Source organism: Saimiri boliviensis, chromosome 7, assembly GCF_048565385.1.
Source record: "Saimiri boliviensis isolate mSaiBol1 chromosome 7, mSaiBol1.pri, whole genome shotgun sequence".
Taxonomy (NCBI): domain Eukaryota; kingdom Metazoa; phylum Chordata; class Mammalia; order Primates; family Cebidae; genus Saimiri; species Saimiri boliviensis.
Window position 1 is genome coordinate 2,163,336 of NC_133455.1, and position 21,843 is coordinate 2,185,178.

A 21,843-nucleotide genomic window follows, 5' to 3' on the forward strand; every position below is an offset into this window, starting at 1 on the left:
GTGTGATAACAGCCTCCTCTCTTGGACTTTGCACCGACCTGCTTTTTGAGCCCTCTCCACTCCCATCCTCATGCTGAGTGTTCCAACTGGAACATTTCAGTGCAAGTATCAAAGTGAAACTACAGCTAAATTCCTTCTCCTTTTGAGTTTTAACTGAAATCCCCTGATCCTAGACAGGTGGATTCGGGATTTTAGCAGAACCCATCTTCAGGCGCTAGGAGGAAAACCTCAGGTAACATTTTGCTTAGTCCCAGGAGAGCCTGCAGGTGACAAGACCAGCTGGCCGCAAATCCCGAGGGGCACTGCCCATCCAATCATCTTGTCGTGTCCCGTTCCCATGGCCAAAGTATCTGACGGTGAGGGTGTAGGGTAAATGGTTTACAGAATAGATTAGTGAAGGCTATAAAAATCAGGAGTGAGTAGCCTTTTATTAGGAACTGGGGTCATAGTCGCTCAGAGATCTTTGCTAACATACAGGCCGAGGAGAAGAATGCCTGAGCCTCTGGCAGCTGTCAGCCCAGCTGAAGACACACAGGAGAGCTAGCGGGGTCTGTGGACCTGACCGCAACCCCAGCTCGGACGTTCTAGCTCCACTGTCACGGGGACAACCAACTTGAGGGACCTCCATGTGTTTCCTTACTACTTTTACGCTCATTTTTAAATTTTATCCCGTCTTTCTGGGGGAGACCTATAGATTACAAAGTTAAATGGATCACTAGTGGTTGTGTACACGACCTAGGCTGTGTAAACCCCTAAGTCAGACTGTTTGATTGGCAACATTAGTTCTGGAAGCCAGTCATCTCACAGTTGAAAGAGCAGTCAGTTTATGTGCTGAAAAGGATCACAGGGTAAGATTGACAGGGTCAGAACTGGCTTCTACACTGACCTAGTAAATGCCTCAGTTGCCACTACCCTTTTGCTCTGAGCTTCACAGGAAAAGTATGAGCCATTTAGGCTCTGGAGGTCATCAAATAAGATCGTAATTTAGCCATGATTCTCATGGATATATATTTCACAAACAGCTTCCAATGTTTTTTTTTAAATTCAGCTACAGAAGAAATGCTGATTTTAATGTTTATAAGAAATCAAATGTTTGATGAGGTTCATTTTTAAATGAACCTTAGTTTTCCATTAAAATGGTATGCTTTTCCTCCCCCAAAGAAGATAATCCATCCTCTTGCGTCTATTTTGTTCTGAAAACAAGCAGCTGACTTAGAAGACCCCTGGGAATTGAAAGAATATATACACCCTCCAGTTCAGTGGTCCCCAACCTTTTTGGCACCAGGGATCAGTTTCATGGAAGACAATTTTTCCATGCACGGGGTGTGGGGGGGGCTGGTTTTAGGATGATTCAAGTGCATGACATTTATCATGTACTTTATTTCTATTATTATTATATTGTAACATACAACGAAATAATTCTACAACTCACCATCATGTAGAATCAGTGGGAACCCTGAGCTTGTTTTCCTGCAACTAGCAGTCCCGTCTGAGAGTGATGAGAGAAAGTGACAGATCATCGGGCATGAGATTCTCATAAGGAGCGGAAGCCTGGATCTCTCGCATACGCAGTTCACAATAGGGTTGGCGCTCCCAGGAGAATCGAATGCCCCCTGCTGATCTGACAGGAGGTGGAGCTCTGGCGGTAACTCGAGTGGTGGGGAGCAGCTGCAAATACAGATGAAGCTTCTCTCTCACTCACTGCTCACCTCCTCTGTGCGGCCCGGTTCCTAACAGGTCACAGATTGGTACCAGTCTGTGGCCCAAGGACTGGGGACCCCTGTTCTAATGTACTGCAGTCTTCCTTTAGACTTAACCCTAGTGGCGATTCTTTAACAACCTGGATCTGCTCTCTTGACTGGGACATGTGCTCGCTTGCTAGCCAACACACAGTCAACTCAGCTACTACCATATAGAATTGGCCTTAGGATTCACTGCAGATCCAAACGTGACAGAACGAAGAACACAAGTCCATAAATGCTCACCTACGGTTGCAGAGAGATTTGAGTAGGCAGAGTCATTGGAATACACAAAGGTGGAATTACGGAAGGGAAGCACAGTGAGCTCGCGGGCTCGGGACGCTGGGTAGAACACAAAGAGAAAAAGCACAGCACGTGAGTGAGACAAAAGACGAACGGGACCAACATATCTCTCAACCTGCAGCGGGAGGGGCTCTTTCATCCAAGAGCACGCTGGACTTTCTGTTTGGACCTCACGTCCCCCACCCACGCTGTTTACTTCAGTCAGCAGCTCGGCCACTCCAGTGGCCCCGCTCAGTTCCCACGCCAGGGCGTGATGGCTGCTGAATCTGGCCGCAAGCAATAGTTGTAATTTTCTGGCTCCAACACCTATGCGGATACTTAGTTGAGAGATATGAAACTGAACTTGGCCACTTATAACACAGGCTCAACGAAAGGATGAATGGTTACAATGTCACAAGAACCAATGAGACAGATACTCTGCATGAAAATGACTGCGTGAGATAATGACATGTGGACAGAACAACGGAGAATTCAGCAACAAACGACAAAGCTGCATGTCCTCAAAAGGCTTGCCAAAGCCATTCACCTGTCCCCAGCAGCAAAATGTGCTGATGGAGTCTATTCTTTTCTTTTTTCCCTTAAGAAGCCAGCAATCAAATTGAAATATGCCAGCATAGCATTACAACCTAGAGAATGCCTCCAGGAGGGATGTGCAGAGAAACCTTCACCATTGCAGTGTCCAGGACAAACACTGATATATTAGGGCTTTGCTGGAAGTCAGTACCTTCAGGGAACGAAATTCAGCCACAGTGCGTAACTGCATCTGTGTAATTGTATCCCCTCGAGAGAAGAATTTTTCACAGGTAAAGGTTTCAAAGCACCGAGAGTTACTGATTTAAGCCACTACAATGAATTCAGGTATAGGGGTGAAGAGAGAAAGACATGGATAGTTATTCCCACTCTTGTTTGAAACAACTCCTAGCATTTTAGTTGCTGGGTCCTGAAACAGGGAGCTGTTTCAAGAATGCATTACCACTGGATGGAACGACCTCCTTTCCACAGCTTTAAAATAAAGGGCTTGAGGAAAGAAAACTAGATGCCAACAAGAGAACATGGTTTGTCTGAACCCGAGCCAGTCGTGAAACAAACTCGCACAGGGGCTTTTTCAGCCCTGCCAGGCCAACCATTTGGAAAAGACAACTGGCTCTAGGGTGGTTTCCAATTGTGGCCATATTGCTGCCCTACAAGCAGGCAGATGAGAGCGATGTGGGCGGGGAGCTCGTGGCACCATGCAAGTGCCCTTCACGGAGCACGCTCTCCTCAACTGTGAGATCAGCAGCAGCAGAGGCAGCACTGATGCTTCTCAATTTGCAAATTTTAAGGAAACATTTCAGAAGCTTTAGCAGTGATGTCCAGCAACATGTTAAATTACGGGAGTAAGGAAAATGCCAGTGTGCTGGTATGGAAAGCACAGTCACTGGCAATATACAACTTTAAAAATAAAATGCCTCCCACAGAACCAGAACAGGAGGGATTGAAGCTGGTGCTAGGACTGTTGTACAGTAAACCCTCTCCAGATACCTCACCCATCTGACACAATCAAGAGCAATCAGTAAATAACAATAAAAATGGAAAAGCGCCCTAAGTCATACAAGGTTACAGTTTTTTGTTTTGGTTTGGTTTTTTGTGACGGAGTTTCGCTCTCGTTGCCCTGGCTGGAGTGCAATGGTGCAATCTCGGCTCACTGCAACCTCCACCACCTGAGTTCCATCAATTCTCCTCCCTCAGCCTCCCAAGCAGCTGGGATTACAGGCATGCACCACCACACCCAGCTAATTTTTGTATTTTTAGTAGAGACGGGGTTTCTCCATGTTGATCAGGCTGATCTTAAACTCCCAACCTCAGGTGATCCACCTGTCTTGGCCTCCCAAAGTGCTGGGATTACAGGCATGAGCTACTGAGCCTGGCTCAACAGTTCTTAAAAAGTCCTTATTAGAAAGGGGAAAAAAAATACCCAGGAAGATGTGAGGTTTCTCCTACCAGCAAATGTTGGAATTAACTCAAACAGAGACTTTTTGAAATTGGGTCTCACTGGAAACATCTTAGGCAATGCTTAATCTTTTCAAATGGAGCTGATGTGTGGAGAAGCTGATTGGTAGGTGGAGGTGCATTTGCTGAATGAAACAGGGGCCCTTCAAATATGTGAGTTGGTCTTAGTTGGCATGACCTCAGACATCTGCTTCAAACAGGCCCCTGGCCAGCCTGCAGATGACACCAGTCCTTCCACCTAGAAGAGAGACATCTGGACCCGGACGCAGAGGTACCCTCACAGCAGCTTCTGTTTCGAGGTTGTTGCGGAAAATGCACATTTTAACTGTATTTTGAATCAGAAACTCTGCTACTCAATATGTAATAGCTCTCTCTATAAAAGTTCTAGTAAAATACTTTGTGGCCTGGCACAGTGACTCACGCCTGTCATTCCAGCACTTTGAGAGGCCAAGGCAAGAGGACTGCTGAGGCCAGGTGCTTGGGACCAGCCTGGAAACACAGCAAGACCCCATCTCTACAAAAAATAAAAGCTTTGAAATAATTATAACGGGAAGTTATACAAGTATTTGTTCATCTCTATTGCCCTGGCTTCAAAGCTGATTCTGTTCACATCTGCTCCCCTGATGACCCTGGGATTCCTGGGCCCACAGCCACTCTTACCACCCATGTCCCCCAATGGCCCTGGGATCCCCGGGCCCAGCCGCTCTCAGCACCTGTGTCCCCATGGCCCTGGGATTCCCAGGTCCACAACCACTCTCAGCACCTGTATCTCTACCTCCAGTTGTGTCCTGAAGTTCATGGATTCCATCCACATTCTCCAGTGGCCAGTAATGGGAAGCAGATGCCAAGACCTGAAATCCTTGGGGAAAAAAGAAAAAAAGTTTTAAATCATCATTAGGGAGGAAAGAACTACAGGATTAGAACTGCTCAGCATATGCACTGTGGGGGAATAGTAAAAGGATCACTCGGGCTATGGGAGATACTGAAAGCATGTTTAATAATTCAATACATACTATTGGTTAAAAAAAGAAACTCTTTAATCAGAAGATGGCAAACAGTTCCTTAACTGGACAAAACAGGGTAACAGGAACAGATGCCTCTTACTGCATGAAAACAGAAGCCACTGTGCTCACTGGTGACACACCAGAGGCATGCCCATTCGTGTCAGGAAAAAGATAAGAATGTTCCATAACCTACTCTAATTTACCACTGTATTAGAGTTAATATCTAATTGTAATCACACAATAGAATACAGGTAAAAATCATTTTGAAAGAGGAAAAAACTAACATCAATAGTATGCCAGACACTGAAGTACTTAACACTTCCTCATTTCATTCTAACAATAATTTATAAGAGAATTGAATTATTGGCCTATTTGTAAAGACAAGAAATGAAAGTCTTGCACAAAATCACACCACCAGTTCGCTGTAGATGCAATACTCACAGACAAGACTTTGAGTGTGATCCTGTCATTTTATTTTCCCGCCACGCTTCCTTCACACTAAGCATTACTCAGTTTGAAATTTCCTCCATGATCATTGTACTGTGAGTCAACATAACTTTATGCAGGTATATTATTTTCTCATCGCTCTTCTCACTGAATGCTGTATGAATTATTGCTTTGTTTCTAGCTAGCCCCATAATGAAGTTTGGGTGACGATCTCTTGAGTGGCTACACCGAGACAGGTCTGACCATTCCCCTGCTATTGAACAACCAGCAGTCTCCCTTCCTTACTCGCCCAGGTGGTGCCGGCCTGAGCGGCTTTATGCACACAATTTTAGTCTTCTCTTGGATTAGTCCTTCATGATTCATTCCCAGAAGTGGAAATAATGGTCCAGATGACTACATAATAATCAACTGCCCCAAATGACTGCTGAATCACAGAAAAGTACAAACTAATAATCTTTGTGTTATTCCTTGTTCTAAAAGAAACTTTTTAAAGAAGAGATAATAAGATCATTATTTTCAAATGATGTATGCCTGATAACCAAAGTAGAAAACTATTACAAATAAGAAAAGAATTTAGTAAGTGAAAAACTATTACAAACAATAAAATAATTTAGCAAGAAGGCTTACACAGATTTAATATACAAATGTCAATTGCCTTCCTGTATTCCAACAATAATGCTACCAAAAAAGTTCTCACTTATAAATGCAGCCAACAAAAAGAAAATGTTTACAAACACAAGAATAAGAATTGTACAAGATTTTTACAAAGAAAACAAAAAATAATTTTGAGGGATGTGAAAGAACCCTTGAATGCATGAAGGATTCAACCTATTCATGGAAAAGCCAACTCAATGTCATAAACTGTACTTGAATCTATGAGTATTAGGAAATTTGTTGTAAAAATACTGAGAGAATTTTTGTGGGAGAGTTATCTATTACAGAGTTTATATAAAAAGAAAATCTGGAGAAGAAACAGAAGACAATAAAGAGAGGGGATGAGCACTCACAACGCTAAGTCACAGCGTAAAACTACAACAGTAAAGACGGCTCAAAGTTACACACGGACAGACAGTTCGGAGGGAGAATGGTCCACAAAGACACCAAGTACATACGGAAATGTAGTTTGCGATAAAGGTAGTTGTTTTTTTTTGTTGTTGTTGTTGTTGTTGTTTTTGAGACAGGGTTTTGCTGTTGTTGCCCAGGCTAGAGTGCAGTGGCACGATTTCTGCTCACTGCAACCTCCGCCTCCTGGGTTCAAGCGATTCTCCTGACTCCGTCTCCCAAGTAGATGGGATTACAGGCAACCACCACCACGTCTGGATAATTTTCGCATTTTTAGTAGAGATGGTTTCACCATGCTGGCCAGACTGGTCTCAAACTCCTGACCTCAGATGATCCACCCACCTTGGCCTCCCAAAGTGCTGGTATTACAGGCGTGAGCCAATGCACCTGGCCCCAGAGGTGGTCTTTTAAATTAGAGGAGAAATATTATTCCACAAAGGCACTGGAACCAGTTCACCACCTGGAAAAAATTAAGATCCTAACCTCACTCTTCATACTAGAACAATCTGCAAATAGATCAAAATTTACATGTAATAAAATCAAACACAAAAGCTTCTGCAGAAAACAGGCTATACTTTTATTTGACAACATACCTTTTTAAATTTTCTATGCAGAAAAAAAAATCAAGCAAAATCAAACCTAGAAGTGATGTTTATATAATACATATTACCGAAGTGTACTGATTCTTTTTAGACGTATTAAATGTATTATATTCGTAAAAATCCTACTATTAAAAAGGACTCACAGAATATTGAGGCAAAGGAGATAATCAACTAGTTTAATGCAAAAGAAATACAAATTATGTATAAATATATTAAATGATGCCCCACCTTGTTCATAACTTTAAAAATATATTAAACAACCATGAGCCTATCAGAGTTCACCCATCAGACTGGCAAGCAGAAAGCTGGCTATATTAAGCTGGCAGGTTCCTGATGGGAGTTGAAACCAGTACACCCTTTCTGAAGGGTAATTCGGCAATATCGCTCCCAATTTTAACTGTACATTCTCTTAGATCTAGTAATTCCACTCCTAGGAATTTATTCTAGAGATATACTCATACATATGATCAAAGACCTCTATGCAAGGCTTGTTTGTTGCAGAATTTTTTAATAGTATCAGAAACCTGAGAACAGCCTAAATGCTCATTTACAGAGCAGCTGCTAAATATGGCACATCCACACATTGGCCTGGAGTACCACTGGGACGAATTCAAAGGTTCATAAATGCACTGAAATGGCATGTCCTTTAATTCATATTGTTTAGTTTTTAAAAATTAAAGTGAGAAAAATGTGCATACTACGAGCTATTTGTGTAAAATACAATTGGTTTAGGGCAAGGATAGAAAAGGAGAGAAGGATGTGTGGATAGATATCCCAGAAACCCATATTGGTATCTGGAGAGTGAAAAAATGGAAAAACTGAGTGCAAGGTGTAAGAATATTTATATTAATTATCTTTTTGTTCTATTTGAATTTTTCAATCTGTATTCCTTTAGAAATATTTTAAGAGTTGCTTTCACAACTGAAGTGCCATAGGTAGTTAGGAGCATAGCACATTTTCACATCAGAACTGACACACTCCATCTAATATGTGAATTTTTGTCCACAGGGTGCCAAAATCTGCACACGTCCAGATCACTGGTTCCACTTTTCAGTTTGCATCTGTCCCTTCAGTTTTACGTACACAAGTTCAAAAGGTAAGCCAAGAACAAAGTTAACTTTGTAATATGAGCTAAAGAGAAGTATCTCGACAATAACTTAAGTGCCTTGTTACTATCTAAATAAAGTAACTCTATCTAAATCAAGTAGCATGTTAGAAAGTAACGCCTGACTTCAGTTGATTTCCAGTGGGGACAGTGCTAAACTATTAAGATACAATATTAAGAATCTGAAATGCAAAAATCAAAAATATTCCTTTTCACTCCTACTATGCTTTTTTCCCGTAAAATCTAGTATATTCATTCCATGAAGAGGAGGAAACCTCACTGCCTTGTTATTCAAGTCATCTGAGAAAAAAAAAAATTGTAAAAGGAAATAACATCTGTTATACAAAGAACAGATGTGAGTTCAGAATCCTGTCTTTATAAAATAACCCTGAGGACAATAAATCCCTTCTTACTCTTTCCATTTATAAATGGCCACAATGAGTCCTGGCAGAAAGGCTGACAGAGTAAAGTGATATGTGTCTCAGTCACTCTAAAGCCAGCCAGGGTTCATAGGTGGCCAGTGATGAGAAGAGGGGGTCTGAGGTCAGAACACTGCCTCCGCTCCACACCTGCGCACTTCAGACAAGTGTAAAACACCTCAATTGTCACAGATGTTTTGCAACCAGCAACACTGACTGCAAACAGTATTAAAGGGGCTGCAAGCTGTAACACCCACAGGGGCCGGTGAGTCTGGCCAGTGAGTACAGAGGAGTGATCTGGACAGAGTCCAGGGATGGTATCCAAGGAAGTTAACAACCCCAAGACACAGGCCAGACTCATCAGAGCAGATGCTGGAAACCATCAGCTGGCACCACTGGAGTCGCAGGGCAGGAGAGGCTGCGGCACAACGGAAACCGTGCCCTGTCTAATGAAGTAGTGTTTCCCGATGCCAAAGCATTGCGGCTCTACAGGAAGCTTTGCCCAGAATTGTCAGGTCTTCATTTTTGAAGAGGAGTCAGAAATACAGACATTCTAATGCAAAAATCTATCAAAATTTTAATGTTAGCAATTTTTTAAAATAAAACATCGTGTGGTACTAATGGGATGGGCTGAATTCAGCCCACAGGTTCCCTTTTAGAACTCAAGGAGTAAAATAACTCGTAGTCCGGCAAGTTTCATCAGAGCAAGAACGTCTCGTTCTTTCGGGAAAAGGCCATCTGTGGCACATTTCCCGTCGAGAAGGTGGCGTGAGGCCGTCTAGCTCTGCACCCACCTTGGTTTTCACCAAACTCTTCTCAAGACTAAACGTACTTCTTAGGCAAATGGGCTAGCTAAGCAAAAACATGGCCCATTTGCCTGGAAAACAAATAGCAGGAGGCAGAGACAGAGAGAAAATGGGAGGGTGGCGAGGAAGACAGAGAAAGAACAAGGGAGAGAAAGAGGAAGGGGCAGAGAGAATAAGGGTGTTTTCAGCCCACATCACCTCAGTTCTTCAGAATTAATTTCTCATCCATATGTAAAGTTTTATTAAGTTTGCAGTGTGTGTGTGTGCATGCGTGCGTGTGTGTGACAGAGATCTAAGAGAAAGATGAGAGACAGAAGTTTCAATACTCAAAAAAGTTAATGAACCCTTTAATGTTTCCATTTTTCTTCCAGATTTCCCTTTTCTTCTCCCTTCCCAGTTACGTGTTCCTTGTGGAAGTCCAGGGAAACTTCTGTCCCTTGGTGTTGCACTGACCGGACCCAGCTGAAATCTACTGCACAGGCACGCTGGGCCCTGCACGGACCTGACCCAGCTGAAATCTGGCACACAGAGAACACTGGGCCCTGCCGACTGTCAGACTGGCCTTCGTGGCTCCACCTTCCTTTGCCTCCAACACATGGAGCTCATTTTTCCCGAAGGACTTTGCCTGCTGTTCCCAGGGCCTAGAATGGTGTTCCCCGTGTTTTGGGTAGCTGATCCTACGACTCAGATCTCAGTTCACAGGACCCCTTCCCTCAGACCACCCCTTTGTCACCACCACCATCCATTCTTTCTTTAAGTCCTTGTTTTCTCACGGCATTTACTACGATTTGAGATTGTTTTGTTAGTATATTTATGTGTTGTCTTCTCTATCAGACTCTGTTCCTTGAATGTTCTACTTACACTGTATCGCCCATGTCTAAGACAGGGGGCGTGTGGCGGGGGGAGGGGAGAGAGAGAGAGAGATTTTTGCATTTGGAATCTCCCAAATTTTTAATGTTAGCAATTTAAAAACTAGGTATTAATGTAAAAATAAATAAACATAGAATATAATTATCTGTATAATTCTAGTATCTACAAAATATCTATTTGCCAAATTTCCATTTCTTCAATAGGATATAAACATTGTTTTTAAAAATCCTATAAACACTATGAAGTTGAAGAATAAAGTTTCTGCCATGGCCTAGAGGTTCCGACAGTTCTTTGTAAACTCCACGGCAGGATAGAGATCTAAGGAATTACAATTACTGTAATTACCTGCTTGGCCTCCCAGACCCCTGAAGAGAGCGGGTGAAGTGAGCCACCCCAAACTCCTGGAAACGGGCTGAAGCCAGCTGTGCCGGGTGCCCAGGGCAAGGAAGCTGCTGGGTAATGACATGCTTTGGGTTAAGTTCCCTTTTCCTCATTACAAATGCCATCTATAAAATGGCATGCTTTTAAACTCTGTAAGAATGACCAGCAATTTATTGGCCAGTGCCATGTATGGATTTAATCAATCATCACAGCTTCATAAGGCTGTCCCTGGGGGACAGAGGCAAGCAATCAGACAGGCTAGGGCCCTGGAAAAACTTTCAGATGTGGGAAGGGGCCCAGCCTCTGCAGCCCCTGGATTTCCCTCTCCAAACCTTCCTCCTGGCTTCCCTGTAAAGCAGGAAGGTGGCTCAGCAGTCCGTGGGGCCCCTCCACTACGATTCTGTAATTCCTCCAGAATGGCAATCTATGGTCAGCTAAGCACTGATAATGCAAAGGCACAACACGATTTTAAGTTGTTCTGCAATTACTTACAAACCAAACACCTCTCTACGTGGTGTGCATAAAGACCCGGCAAACATCTGGTGACCTCTGCCAGTGCAGACAGGCAGACCAGGCAATGCAAGTCAGAACAGCCGCCTGTGAGTTGGATGCATGCTGGCTGGCTAGCTTTACTGATACAGTTTACCAGACGACCAGCAAATCTTCAGTGACTATGCACAGACAAGTCAATAAATGGTATCTATTTTGAGACAGGGTCTCACTCTGTCACTCCGGCTGGAGGGCAGTGGTATGATCAGTTTGCTGCAGCCTCACACTTCTGGACTAAAGTGATCCTCCTGCCTCAGCCTCCCAAGTAGCTGGGACTACAGGCATGCACCACCATGCTGGGCTAAATATTTTTTGTAAAGATAGGGTCTCACTATGTTGCCCAGGCTAGTCTTGAACTCCCGTGATGCTCCTGGCTTGGCCTCCTGAAGTGCTGGGATTAGAGGCGTGAGGCACTGTGCCAGCCCAACAGATATTGATCGAGAGCCTCCTATGCATAAGGCACAGTGCTGGTTGCCAGAATGAGAAAACAAGAAATGTGTGATAGTTGCGAGAACCTTTAACAAAACATACAGTTTTGTGTGGTTGTGGTGGAAAATCAGCTGGGCTTCAGAAGCCCCGGCTCCCGCCTCCCTCTTAAGGCTCCCCTAGCACCTGAGTGAACCTATGGCCCGGTACTGACCACTCAGCTGTTGTTTTCCAAGAACCTCTCTCTGTGTCTGCCCCCACAACTCCCTCAACACTGTGAGCTTCTTGGACTTAATACTGTGTCTTCTGAGTCCTGTGACCTTGAGCAAATCACTTGGTCTGTCTGAAAGACAGGCTTCTCCACCTGCGGTGCGAGGGCATGACACTACCACAGCGCTCTTGCGAAGATGATGTAAAAGCAGTGTTTCAAAAGGCGCAACGTGCGACTAACTGGCCGGTTTTAATAGCTGTTCAGCGCTCTTTAGAATGAAATGTCCCGTTATAGAGCTCTTCTCTCGCTGATGGAAACTGCGGTTGTTTCTATTGGTGTCTGACGCGCCTGTGCCCACATGAACACTCTGGAGGAGACACGCCCGGGTCAGGCCTCCTCTCCCAGGCTCCCTGGAGGGCCGGTGAGCCTCAAGGATGGAAGCCGGAACATGAAGGAGGCCCTAGATTCTGGTTCACACAGGCGGCCAGGGATGGGGCTTTGCAGCAGGAAACAAGGTGAGCAGGGTCTGAAATGTGGGAAGAGAAGACAAAGAGAAAGGACTGGGCCAGGCGCTGTGGCTCACGCCTGTCATCCCAGCACTGTGGGAGGCCGAGGCAGGCAGATCACCTGAAGTCAGGAGTTCAAGACCAGCCTGGCCAACATGGCGAAACCCCATCTCTACCAAAAATACAAAAATTGGCTAGGCATGGTGGCGCATGCCTATGGTCTCAACTACACAGGAGGCTGAGGCAGAATCATCACTAAAACCCGGGAGGCAGAGGTTGCAGTGAGCCGAGATCACGTCACTGCACTCCAGCCTGGGTGACGGAGCAAGACTCTGCCTCAAAAAAAAAAAATGTGTGTAGAATAGGATGGAGGGAGAGGGGGAGGGAGAGAAGGAAATGAGGGAGGAAAGTGGATAAAAAGGAAAGGAGGCAGGAAACAAAGTGAGAGAAGGCAGGAGGGGAGGAGGGGGAGGAGGGGGGCAGTGAGGAGGGGGAGCAGTGAGGAGGAGGGGAGCAGGGAGGAGGAGGAGGGGAGCAGGGAGGAGGAGGGGAGCAGTGAGGAGGAGGGGAGCAGTGAGGAGGAGGAGGGGAGCAGTGAGGAGGGGGAGCAGTGAGGAGGAGGAGGGGAGCAGTGAGGAGGAGGGGAGCAGTGAGGAGGAGGAGGGGAGCAGTGAGGAGGAGGGGAGCAGTGAGGAGGGGGAGCAGTGAGGAGGAGGAGGGGAGCAGTGAGGAGGAGGAGGGGAGCAGGGAGGAGGAGGGGAGCAGTGAGGAGGAGGAGGGGAGCAGTGAGGAGGAGGAGGGGAGCAGTGAGGAGGAGGGGAGCAGTGAGGAGGAGGAGGGGAGCAGTGAGGAGGAGGAGGGGAGCAGTGAGGAGGAGGAGGGGAGCAGTGAGGAGGAGGGGAGCAGTGAGGAGGAGGAGGGGAGCAGTGAGGAGGAGGGGAGCAGTGAGGAGGGGGAGCAGTGAGGAGGAGGAGGGGAGCAGTGAGGAGGAGGGGAGCAGTGAGGAGGAGGAGGGGAGCAGTGAGGAGGAGGGGAGCAGTGAGGAGGGGGAGCAGTGAGGAGGAGGAGGGGAGCAGTGAGGAGGAGGGGAGCAGTGAGGAGGAGGAGGGGAGCAGTGAGGAGGAGGGGAGCAGTGAGGAGGGGGAGCAGTGAGGAGGAGGAGGGGAGCAGTGAGGAGGAGGGGAGCAGTGAGGAGGGGGAGCAGTGAGGAGGAGGAGGGGAGCAGTGAGGAGGAGGAGGGGAGCAGTGAGGAGGAGGGGAGCAGTGAGGAGGAGGAGGGGAGCAGTGAGGAGGAGGGGAGCAGTGAGGAGGGGGAGCAGTGAGGAGGAGGAGGGGAGCAGTGAGGAGGAGGGGAGCAGGGAGGAGGAGGAGGGGAGCAGTGAGGAGGAGGGGAGCAGTGAGGAGGGGGAGCAGTGAGGAGGAGGAGGGGAGCAGTGAGGAGGAGGGGAGCAGTGAGGAGGGGGAGCAGTGAGGAGGAGGAGGGGAGCAGTGAGGAGGAGGGGAGCAGTGAGGAGGAGGAGGGGAGCAGTGAGGAGGAGGAGGGGAGCAGTGAGGAGGAGGGGAGCAGTGAGGAGGAGGGGAGCAGTGAGGAGGAGGAGGGGAGCAGTGAGGAGGAGGAGGGGAGCAGGGAGGAGGAGAGGAGCAGGCAGCAGAATGTTTTGTTCAGGTAGGACACCTAAGTATTCAGCTAATGTGTCCACCTTCACCATTATCCCGAAAAGGAAGGAAGAGAAAAAAGGAAAAGTTCAAAAACAATTTGCAGTGAGGAGGACGAGGGACGACGAGGAGACAGAGGGACCACCAGAGGCTGGAAAGCTGAGGAGAAAGGAACCTTCCTTCTGGTTTCAAGAGCTCAGGAGGCACAGCCGCCTTCACCATGCTTTCCCACAGACTCCGGGTCACCATGCCCTTCCGTCCCTTTTCACTGTCATCAGAACCACCCATGTCTCTAAGATGGCTTCTTGACCAGAAAAGGCTGATTTCTACCCTAAATCAGGACTTGGAAGGTCAAAGGCTCTATATGGAACAAAGAGTGAGTTCAAACTGCTCCTTGAAGTTTAGAGTCAAGAATGCAAGTGCGTATGTGTGCATGTGTGTACACGTCTGTGCATCTGTGTGGATCTGTAAATGTGTGTGGATGTATAAATGTGGGTGCCTGTGTGTACATGTGTGGATGTGTGATCTGTGTGTGTGGATGTGTGCAAATGTGTGAGTGTGTACATGTGTGGGGGCATGTGCATGTGTAAGTATGTGAAGATGTGTGGACACGTGTGGATGTGTACAAGTGTGTGTGGATGTTGTGTGAGGTGTACATGTGTGGGCATATGTGTATGTGTGTGACGCATGTGTGATCATGTGCAGATGTGTGTAGACATGTGGACATGTGTGAATGTGTGGGCATGTAGGACTGCATGTGTGCAGAAATGTGTGGATGTGCGTGGATGCATGTAGATGTGTGTGGTCTGTGTGAATGTGTGGTCATGTGTCTAGACGTGGGTATATGTGGCATGTAAACGTGTAAATACATGTATGCGGGTGTACATAGACATGTGTTGGCATGTGGGAGTCTGCACATGGACGTGCATGTCTATGCATGTCAGCACTTGTGAATTGTGTGTACACGTGTGAATGTCTGTTGACACATGTTGGCACCTGTACATGTGTGGGCATATATGTGGGTGTTTTTGCATGTGTATGCATGTGTGGCAACCTATCTGGGTATGTGTAGATGTGTGTGAATATGTGATGTGTGTTGGCATGTGGGTGTGGGGTGCGCATGGGATCTGCATGTGCATGCATGTGTCAACGCATGTGGATTGTGTGGACACACATGTATTCATGTTGACACATGTTGGCACATATAGATGTGTTGGGCATATGTGCGGACTTTTTGCATGTATATTCATGTGCATCAACATGTCTGCATGTGTGTGGATGTGAGTGATGTGCGTGGACATGTGTGTTGGCACATGTGGGCATATGTTGACATATGTAGACATCTGGATATTCATAGGGGTGTGTGTATGCCTATATGTCAACATGTGTGGATATGTAATGTGTTGGTGCATGTGGCATGGGGCGGGCACATGGACACATGTGCATGTGTGAGGATGCGTGTAGACCCTATGTCATAAGCAGAAGTCCAGGGAGTGCCCCTATAGCTTTTCTGCAACACTGAGCAGCAAAGAGCGCCCTGCTGTGGCCATGGGGGCCACCTGCCTCCTGCAGGACCAGCATACACAGCGCTGCCTGACCACCCTGCAGCTCGAGGGGCCGCCTCTCCCCTCCTCTCAAGCCAGGAGGCCTGCATTCATGAGAAGCGAGGCGCCCACGGCGGACGCGTCCTCTCTTTACACAGCACTGGGCATGCTTACTCATTCCCAAGCCACAGGAGCCCTTATTTCTTTCAGTGATTTGGCTGAGGAGAGGGAAACTCACAGTTTCCACACCCTTTTAAAAGGGGCTCCCTATGTGTGTGGATGAAAGAGAAGTGGCAGCATCCCCACCCCCAAGCTGGTGAATGGAGGTGGTGACAACACCTGAAACATCCTGGCTTGGCACTGTCAGGCAGCCGGAAAGGACACAGAGGCTGAGGGCACAACACCTATCCCCAGACCTCAGCATGCTCCTGGTGCTCCACCCAGGAAGGGGGCTCTCCCTGGAGGCCTGGCCAGCACCCTGGGATCTGCCCACAGTGCTGTCCTGAGTCCATTTGCGGTTGATTATTAAAGGCTGGTTCCCAGCCAGGCACAGTGGCTCACATCTGTAATCCCAACACTTTGGGAGGCCGAGGTGGGTGGATTACCCGAGGTCAGGAGTTTGAGACCAGCCTGGCCAACATGGCAAAACCCTGTGTCTACTAAACATACAAAAATTAGCTGGGCATGGTGGCACGGGCCTGTAATCCCAGCTGCTTGGGAGGCTGAGGCACGAGAATCGCTGGAACCTGGGAGGTGGAGGTAGGAGTCAGCTGAGACTGAGATCGCACCACTGAACTCCAGCCTGGGTGACAGAGTGAGACTTTGTCTCAAAAAAGAAAAATAATAATAATAATGGTAAGTTTTTTAAAAGGCTGTTCCCCATCAAAAGGGGCAGGGCCATGTGACAGTGCTCCTAGGGGTCCAGCCAAGCTCTGGTGGGGCGGGGCAGAGGCCGTGCTCACAGCAGGCTTCCCCGCAGGGGTTCAGGCACTAGCAGGGTCTCCTCCCACCTTCTGCAACTTCCAGCAGGGAGCAACAGCCCAGCTTGACAGCCCGCTGCTCCCAGAAAGCCTCGTCTTCCCATCCCTGCCCTGGCTGACCGGAACGTGCGCCCACACTCTTGACAGCAAAGAGCGTGTGCCTCCCTGTCTGCCCAAGAGAAGCCCCATCCTGATGTTTCCTGATCTGGCATCACAATGGCCAAAGGAAGGTGGCTCTAAGGCAGTAACAAGGGTGACCCTCTGTCCTGAGTCCCACTCGTGGGCTGCTCCAGCCTAAGTTGCTCAGCACTCTGAGGCTGGAGGTCTCGAGACCCTGCTGTGAGCCAGATCTCCAGTCCCCTCCAGTGACTCTGCCCCAAAGACATGCAATGGCACAGTGGCTCCCGCCTGTCATCCCAGCACTCAGGGAGGCCAAGGCAAGCAGATCATCTGAAATCAGGAGTTCAAGACCAGCCTGGCCAATACAGTAAAACCCTGTCTCTACTAAAAATACCAAAATTAGCTGAGTGTGGTGGCGTACACCTGTGATCCAAGCTACTTGGGAGGCTGAGGCAGGAGAATCGCTTGAACCTGGGAGGCGGAGGTTGCGGCCACTGCACTGCAGCCTGGGCAATAGAGCAAGACTCCATCTCTTTAAGAAAGAGACAGAAGGCATTTAAGAAAAGAGATCACACTTCCTTAACCACAAGGTTTCATATGACCCAGCTAAGGGGCCACAAAGTTGCTTCTCCATCCACCACTCAGCCGGTGAAGGGTAGCAGAGCTGCCCAGGGTCAGAGCTTGTGGCAGGGCAGCGAGGTCAGGGACCAGGAGCCCAACAAGGGCCATTCGCTGATGCCTCAGAGATGAACAAGTAGGCTGTTCCTGGGATACCCGCACCAGGCAGGGGGAAAGCACGGTGCAGAGTGAGAGGGAAACGCTCTTACCTGGATGGTCCTGCGATCTGGCACAGACGCCACGCACCTGCACACAAAAGACGACGGTGTGAGACACGCCCAGGGAAAGCCTCTGGAAAAACCAAGCCCGCCTCCAACCCAGCCACTTAGGGACATTACCTGAAAGTTGTAGTAAAATAGCAGCAGCCGGGAGTACCAGCAGCACAGCCACAACAGCTTCGCCATGGCTTTCTCGGAGGTCAAAGCTCGGAGCCAAGTGAAATTCCTGAGGGTCTGTGAGAACGGGACCTCTTAACCTTCACTTCCTTGGAAAAGTGACATTTTCACAGGTTCCAGGGGGAGAAAAAGTTCTGTTTTCTTAAAGTTTGTGAAACGCAGCTGTCTTGGAGACCTAAGGGTGTTTCTTCCTTGTCCCAAAACTTGAGATTCTTCAGTGATCAATAAACACGTTGCAATGACCAGAGCAGCTGTGGAATGCAGGGAGGAGAAACCAGAGTCCGACTCACAGTACTGGGAAAGCGATCCCAGGTCACCACTGTGCCCGCGACCTGCACCCGTGGACGGGAGGCTGTTTGTCCTGCGATATTTTCTTTTTATTTCAAGAGCTTCTGTTTGTCTCGGTCAGGTTTAGAGCTTCCCTTTCCTCTGAAGAAGGCTTTGTGCATGATTTTCCCCTGGAGCTCCCGCCGCTCCTCGGGCTTGTCCTGCACCCGCTCTCGAGCTCCTTCTGGTCTGGCTCAAGTTCACACCTCTGTCCTGCACTCTGGGTGGAGAGGGAGTGAGTGATGTAAGTCTCTCTCCTCAAACTTTGTTCTGTTCTCCTTCTCTATTTATATCCCCACTGCTGTGTCCTTCCTGGGTCCTAACTCCAGCCTGTTAAGAACAAGTGAAATATTTTCAGGATCTCAGGCTCAGAAGCAAACCACGCAGACACGGTATGTGTATATTACTGATTCTTCTGGCACTTCACAGTCAGCATAAATATTAATAAATACAAAATGCAAAACAAACCATAAACTCTGTTTAGAGCTAAGTCTTGTTTGCCCAAAAAAAGAATAAAGTTGATGGATGGATGGAAAAGAAAAACCAGCACACCCAGTGTGCCCTCCGTATTAAGCGCGGACCACATTTTTCTCTTTAATCCTGTCAGACGTCAGTGAAAGCTATGGAATTAATTACAAGGTATGCTACACAATTATACCATACCACATATCCCTCCACACCAGCACCAGAAGGATGTTCTCAATGGGAAAGAAAAGAGCCCCTTTGCCAGCCATGCCTCAGTTTACCCAAGACCAAAGTTTATCCGATCAATCCCAAATACACGTGTGCACACAGAGAGACACACACCCTATAATTACAATCACAGCTATCTTTGCTATGGGATTTAAGTAATATTTACCTCTTCATACTTTCTCCAACCTTCACTAGCTGTGCTCTTAGGCAAATTACTTAATCTCTCTTTGTTTTGAATTCCTCATCCGCAAAATGGGGTTAACAGTTCCTCCTCCTCAGGGCTGTAACAAGAGATTAGAGGCCAGATCCAAAGCTCTTCAGGCAGGACTTGGAAAATATGTGGCACTCAATAAATGTTGCTATTTTTTATTAAGAAAAATGATCACTCAGTAAATGTTAGCTACGATTATTAGCAAGTATAACAACACCCAATAAATGTTAGCTGATAGGGTTATCTCAATTGTCCTGACTTTAAATGGGAATTAAGAATCCTGAATGCAACATACTTCCTAAAGAGGATAAGAAAATGACTTCCAATCTCTGCGGGATAGAAAAAAAAAAAAAGAAAGCGTTGTCAAAACGTTAGGTGATTATTTTTAACTTGTGTCTGCAGCCTACAACCAATCAGATGCTCCGATAGGCTGAGCCTCTCCGTGGAGCTGGAGAAGGGTTCCAGAGAGTTCCATCTCCTAGCACTGGAGAAACTGCAAACTCCAGAGGCCCGGGGTTGTCTGTAATCACGACCTTTATCCTGTCACCCAGGCTGGTCTGCTTCAGGGAAAACTAATTTACAACCTTTATCTAGGTGTTTCATCAGCTCTCCAGTCCCCGCTGCCTCTTGCTGGAAGGAGGTGAAGGGAGGGACAGGCAGTTGCAGATTTTTCTCAGCCCCACTTTTAACCTGGAAGAACTCAAGCCAGCTGGACCTTTCCCATCTCCAAGAGCGAACAAAGCCGGCATGGTTTCTTTTAATCATAAAACTGTCATCAGATAACGGGAGGCACCCCAATTCAACGGCTGTAATAAAAACGAAATAGAAAACGTAGTCAGCAGAGCCGGCCCTGCGGGCGCCGGCACTGCGGAGCTCCACCCTGGACCGCAGCCCCGGGCCTCGAGCTCTGCCCCTCCGCCCTGGCTCGCTCCCCGTTCGGAGGCCCCGGCGGGGCGCCCGCCGCCACGGAGCCCGGAGACCGCGGGCCTGGGGCCGAGCCCTTCCGACGCCTCCGTGCGTCTCCTCCCGCCCCGCAAACACCGGGTGCCGGGTTCCAACACGACCCTGCCGCAGGCTCGCTCGCTCGCCCCCGAGCCCGCCCCCGCCATGTTTCTCGATCCCACACACTGCACGTCGCCGACGTCCACCTCCGTCACCGTCAGTCTGTCCGCACCGCGGCGGAGGCCCCGTGAGCGCTTCTTCCCGCCTGCTCACGCTGCACCCCAGCCCCGAGAACAGAGATCCAGCCACTGCACTCCAGTCTGGGCGACAGAGCAAGGTCCACAGGTCCATTTGGTGGGGGTCTAGGTTCTGAAAAACAACTCCAGGAGGTTTGTTACGATGTCGTTTTTAGTTTCTATAGGGAAGCAACGAATTCCTGACTCTAATTCTCTTGACTATTGTTTTATGCTCCTGTTACCTCTTGCTTCTCAAGTTGCTCATGTATTTCTCAGGACTAGCTCGGTGGCTGGAATTCCCATTGAAGGAACCCAAGATTTTCTTTCATTTCTATGCTTGGGCGGGGAGTGCCCGGCAGGCCCCTAAGGAGGGGTCCCTGCTCAGCCTCACATTCAATATTCAAGTCAGAGCTTTTGGCCATGTGCATTTGTACTTTACTTAAGGGATGAAAAACATGGTTAGGCTTTGGTAAGATGTATCAGGCTTTGCTGGGAGGATGCTAATTAAACATTAAAAATGAGACCTTACATCGTGATTAGATTCCACTCAAAATTTTACAAGGATGTAAAGTGTGACACCAGCTGCCAATGGGAACGTAACTGGATTATGTGCAGAGCTGATGGCCTGTGCACAACGGAGTGTGTTTCCTGGTGCTGAGCAGCTCAGACGCCCCAGGAGGACAGATTGGGCCTGCACAAAGAATTCTGTGGAGGGGCCCAGATGCCAAGGAGAGCTGGACACACTGTGAGCACAGCATTTCCCTGCATTCCCGCTTCCCTGCTTCTGTGTCTGTCGCCCCATCCCTGACTCTGACCCCCGGGACTCACACTCTAAAGCACTACTCACATGTGAGTGTGTGCCCTGAGCTCTGCTCTCAGAGAACCAAGGACGAGGCATTCGAGTAGGTTAGTCCCTGTGAAGCAGCAAGGTTTGTCTGGGGAAATACCCAAGGTTTGTTGTCTTGTGCTAAGGAAATCAAAGACGTGGACACAGAGGAGTAGGTTTAAGGGCAGAAAGTTTGGCTGGGCGCAGTGGCTCACACCTGTAATCCCAGCACTTTGAGAGGCTGAGGTAAGTGGATCACAAGGTCAGGAGATCAAGACTATCCTGTTTAACATGGTGAATCCCGGTCTCTACTAAAAATACAAAAAAGTAGCTGGGCATGGTGCTGTGCACTGTAATCCCATCTACTCAGGAGGCTGAGGCAGGAGAATCGATTGAACCAGGGAGGCGGAGGTTGCAGTGAGCCAAGATTATGCCACTGCACTCCATCCTGGGCAACAGAGTAAGACTCTCTATCTCCAAAAAAAAAAAAAAAGAAAGTTCAGTAGGCAAAAGAAAGAAGAGCACTTCCTTGTGCAGAGGAAGGGGGGCCCAGTGAGTTTCCGGGTTTGGGGTGAGATATGGTTGGTTTTATAGAGGAGCTTGAGTAGGTGGTGTTGATTTACCTAGACCATAGTGGATTGGTTGGACCAGATGTGCTATTTAAATAGCGGAAGAGGCTGACTATCCTCCCTTAACCTTTTGTTATGCAAATGGAGTCTTTTTTTTTTTTTTTTTTTTTTTTTTTTTTTTTTTGAGACGGAGTTTCGCTCTTGTTACCCAGGCTGGAGTGCAATGGCGCGATCTCGGCTCACCGCAACCTCCGCCTCCTGGGTTCAGGCAATTCTCCTGTCTCGGCCTCCTGAGTAGCTGGGATTA

At 47.8% G+C, this 21,843-nt stretch overlaps 1 protein-coding gene across 4 annotated transcripts in view; it reads right to left on the minus strand.

The window, feature by feature from the left end:
* ADGRD1 (adhesion G protein-coupled receptor D1) overlaps nt 1-18,349 on the minus strand; it is a 168,832-nt gene extending 150,483 nt beyond the window's left edge. The window contains exons 1-4 of one of the 4 annotated variants that reach the window (XM_003937092.4): nt 17,676-18,349; nt 17,547-17,583; nt 4,807-4,890; nt 1,986-2,081 (exon numbers count right to left, since the gene is read on the minus strand). In XM_003937092.4, the coding sequence (XP_003937141.1) occupies nt 1,986-2,081; nt 4,807-4,890; nt 17,547-17,583; nt 17,676-17,741 (283 nt within the window). In that variant the 5' untranslated portion in view covers nt 17,742-18,349. Of the gene's footprint in view, nt 1-1,985; nt 2,082-4,794; nt 4,891-17,546; nt 17,584-17,675 lie in introns of all 4 variants that reach the window. The other 3 variants (XM_010347620.3, XM_010347621.3, XM_003937091.4) reach the window with 3 other exon arrangements.
* Between the last annotated feature and the right edge of the window lie 3,494 nt (nt 18,350-21,843).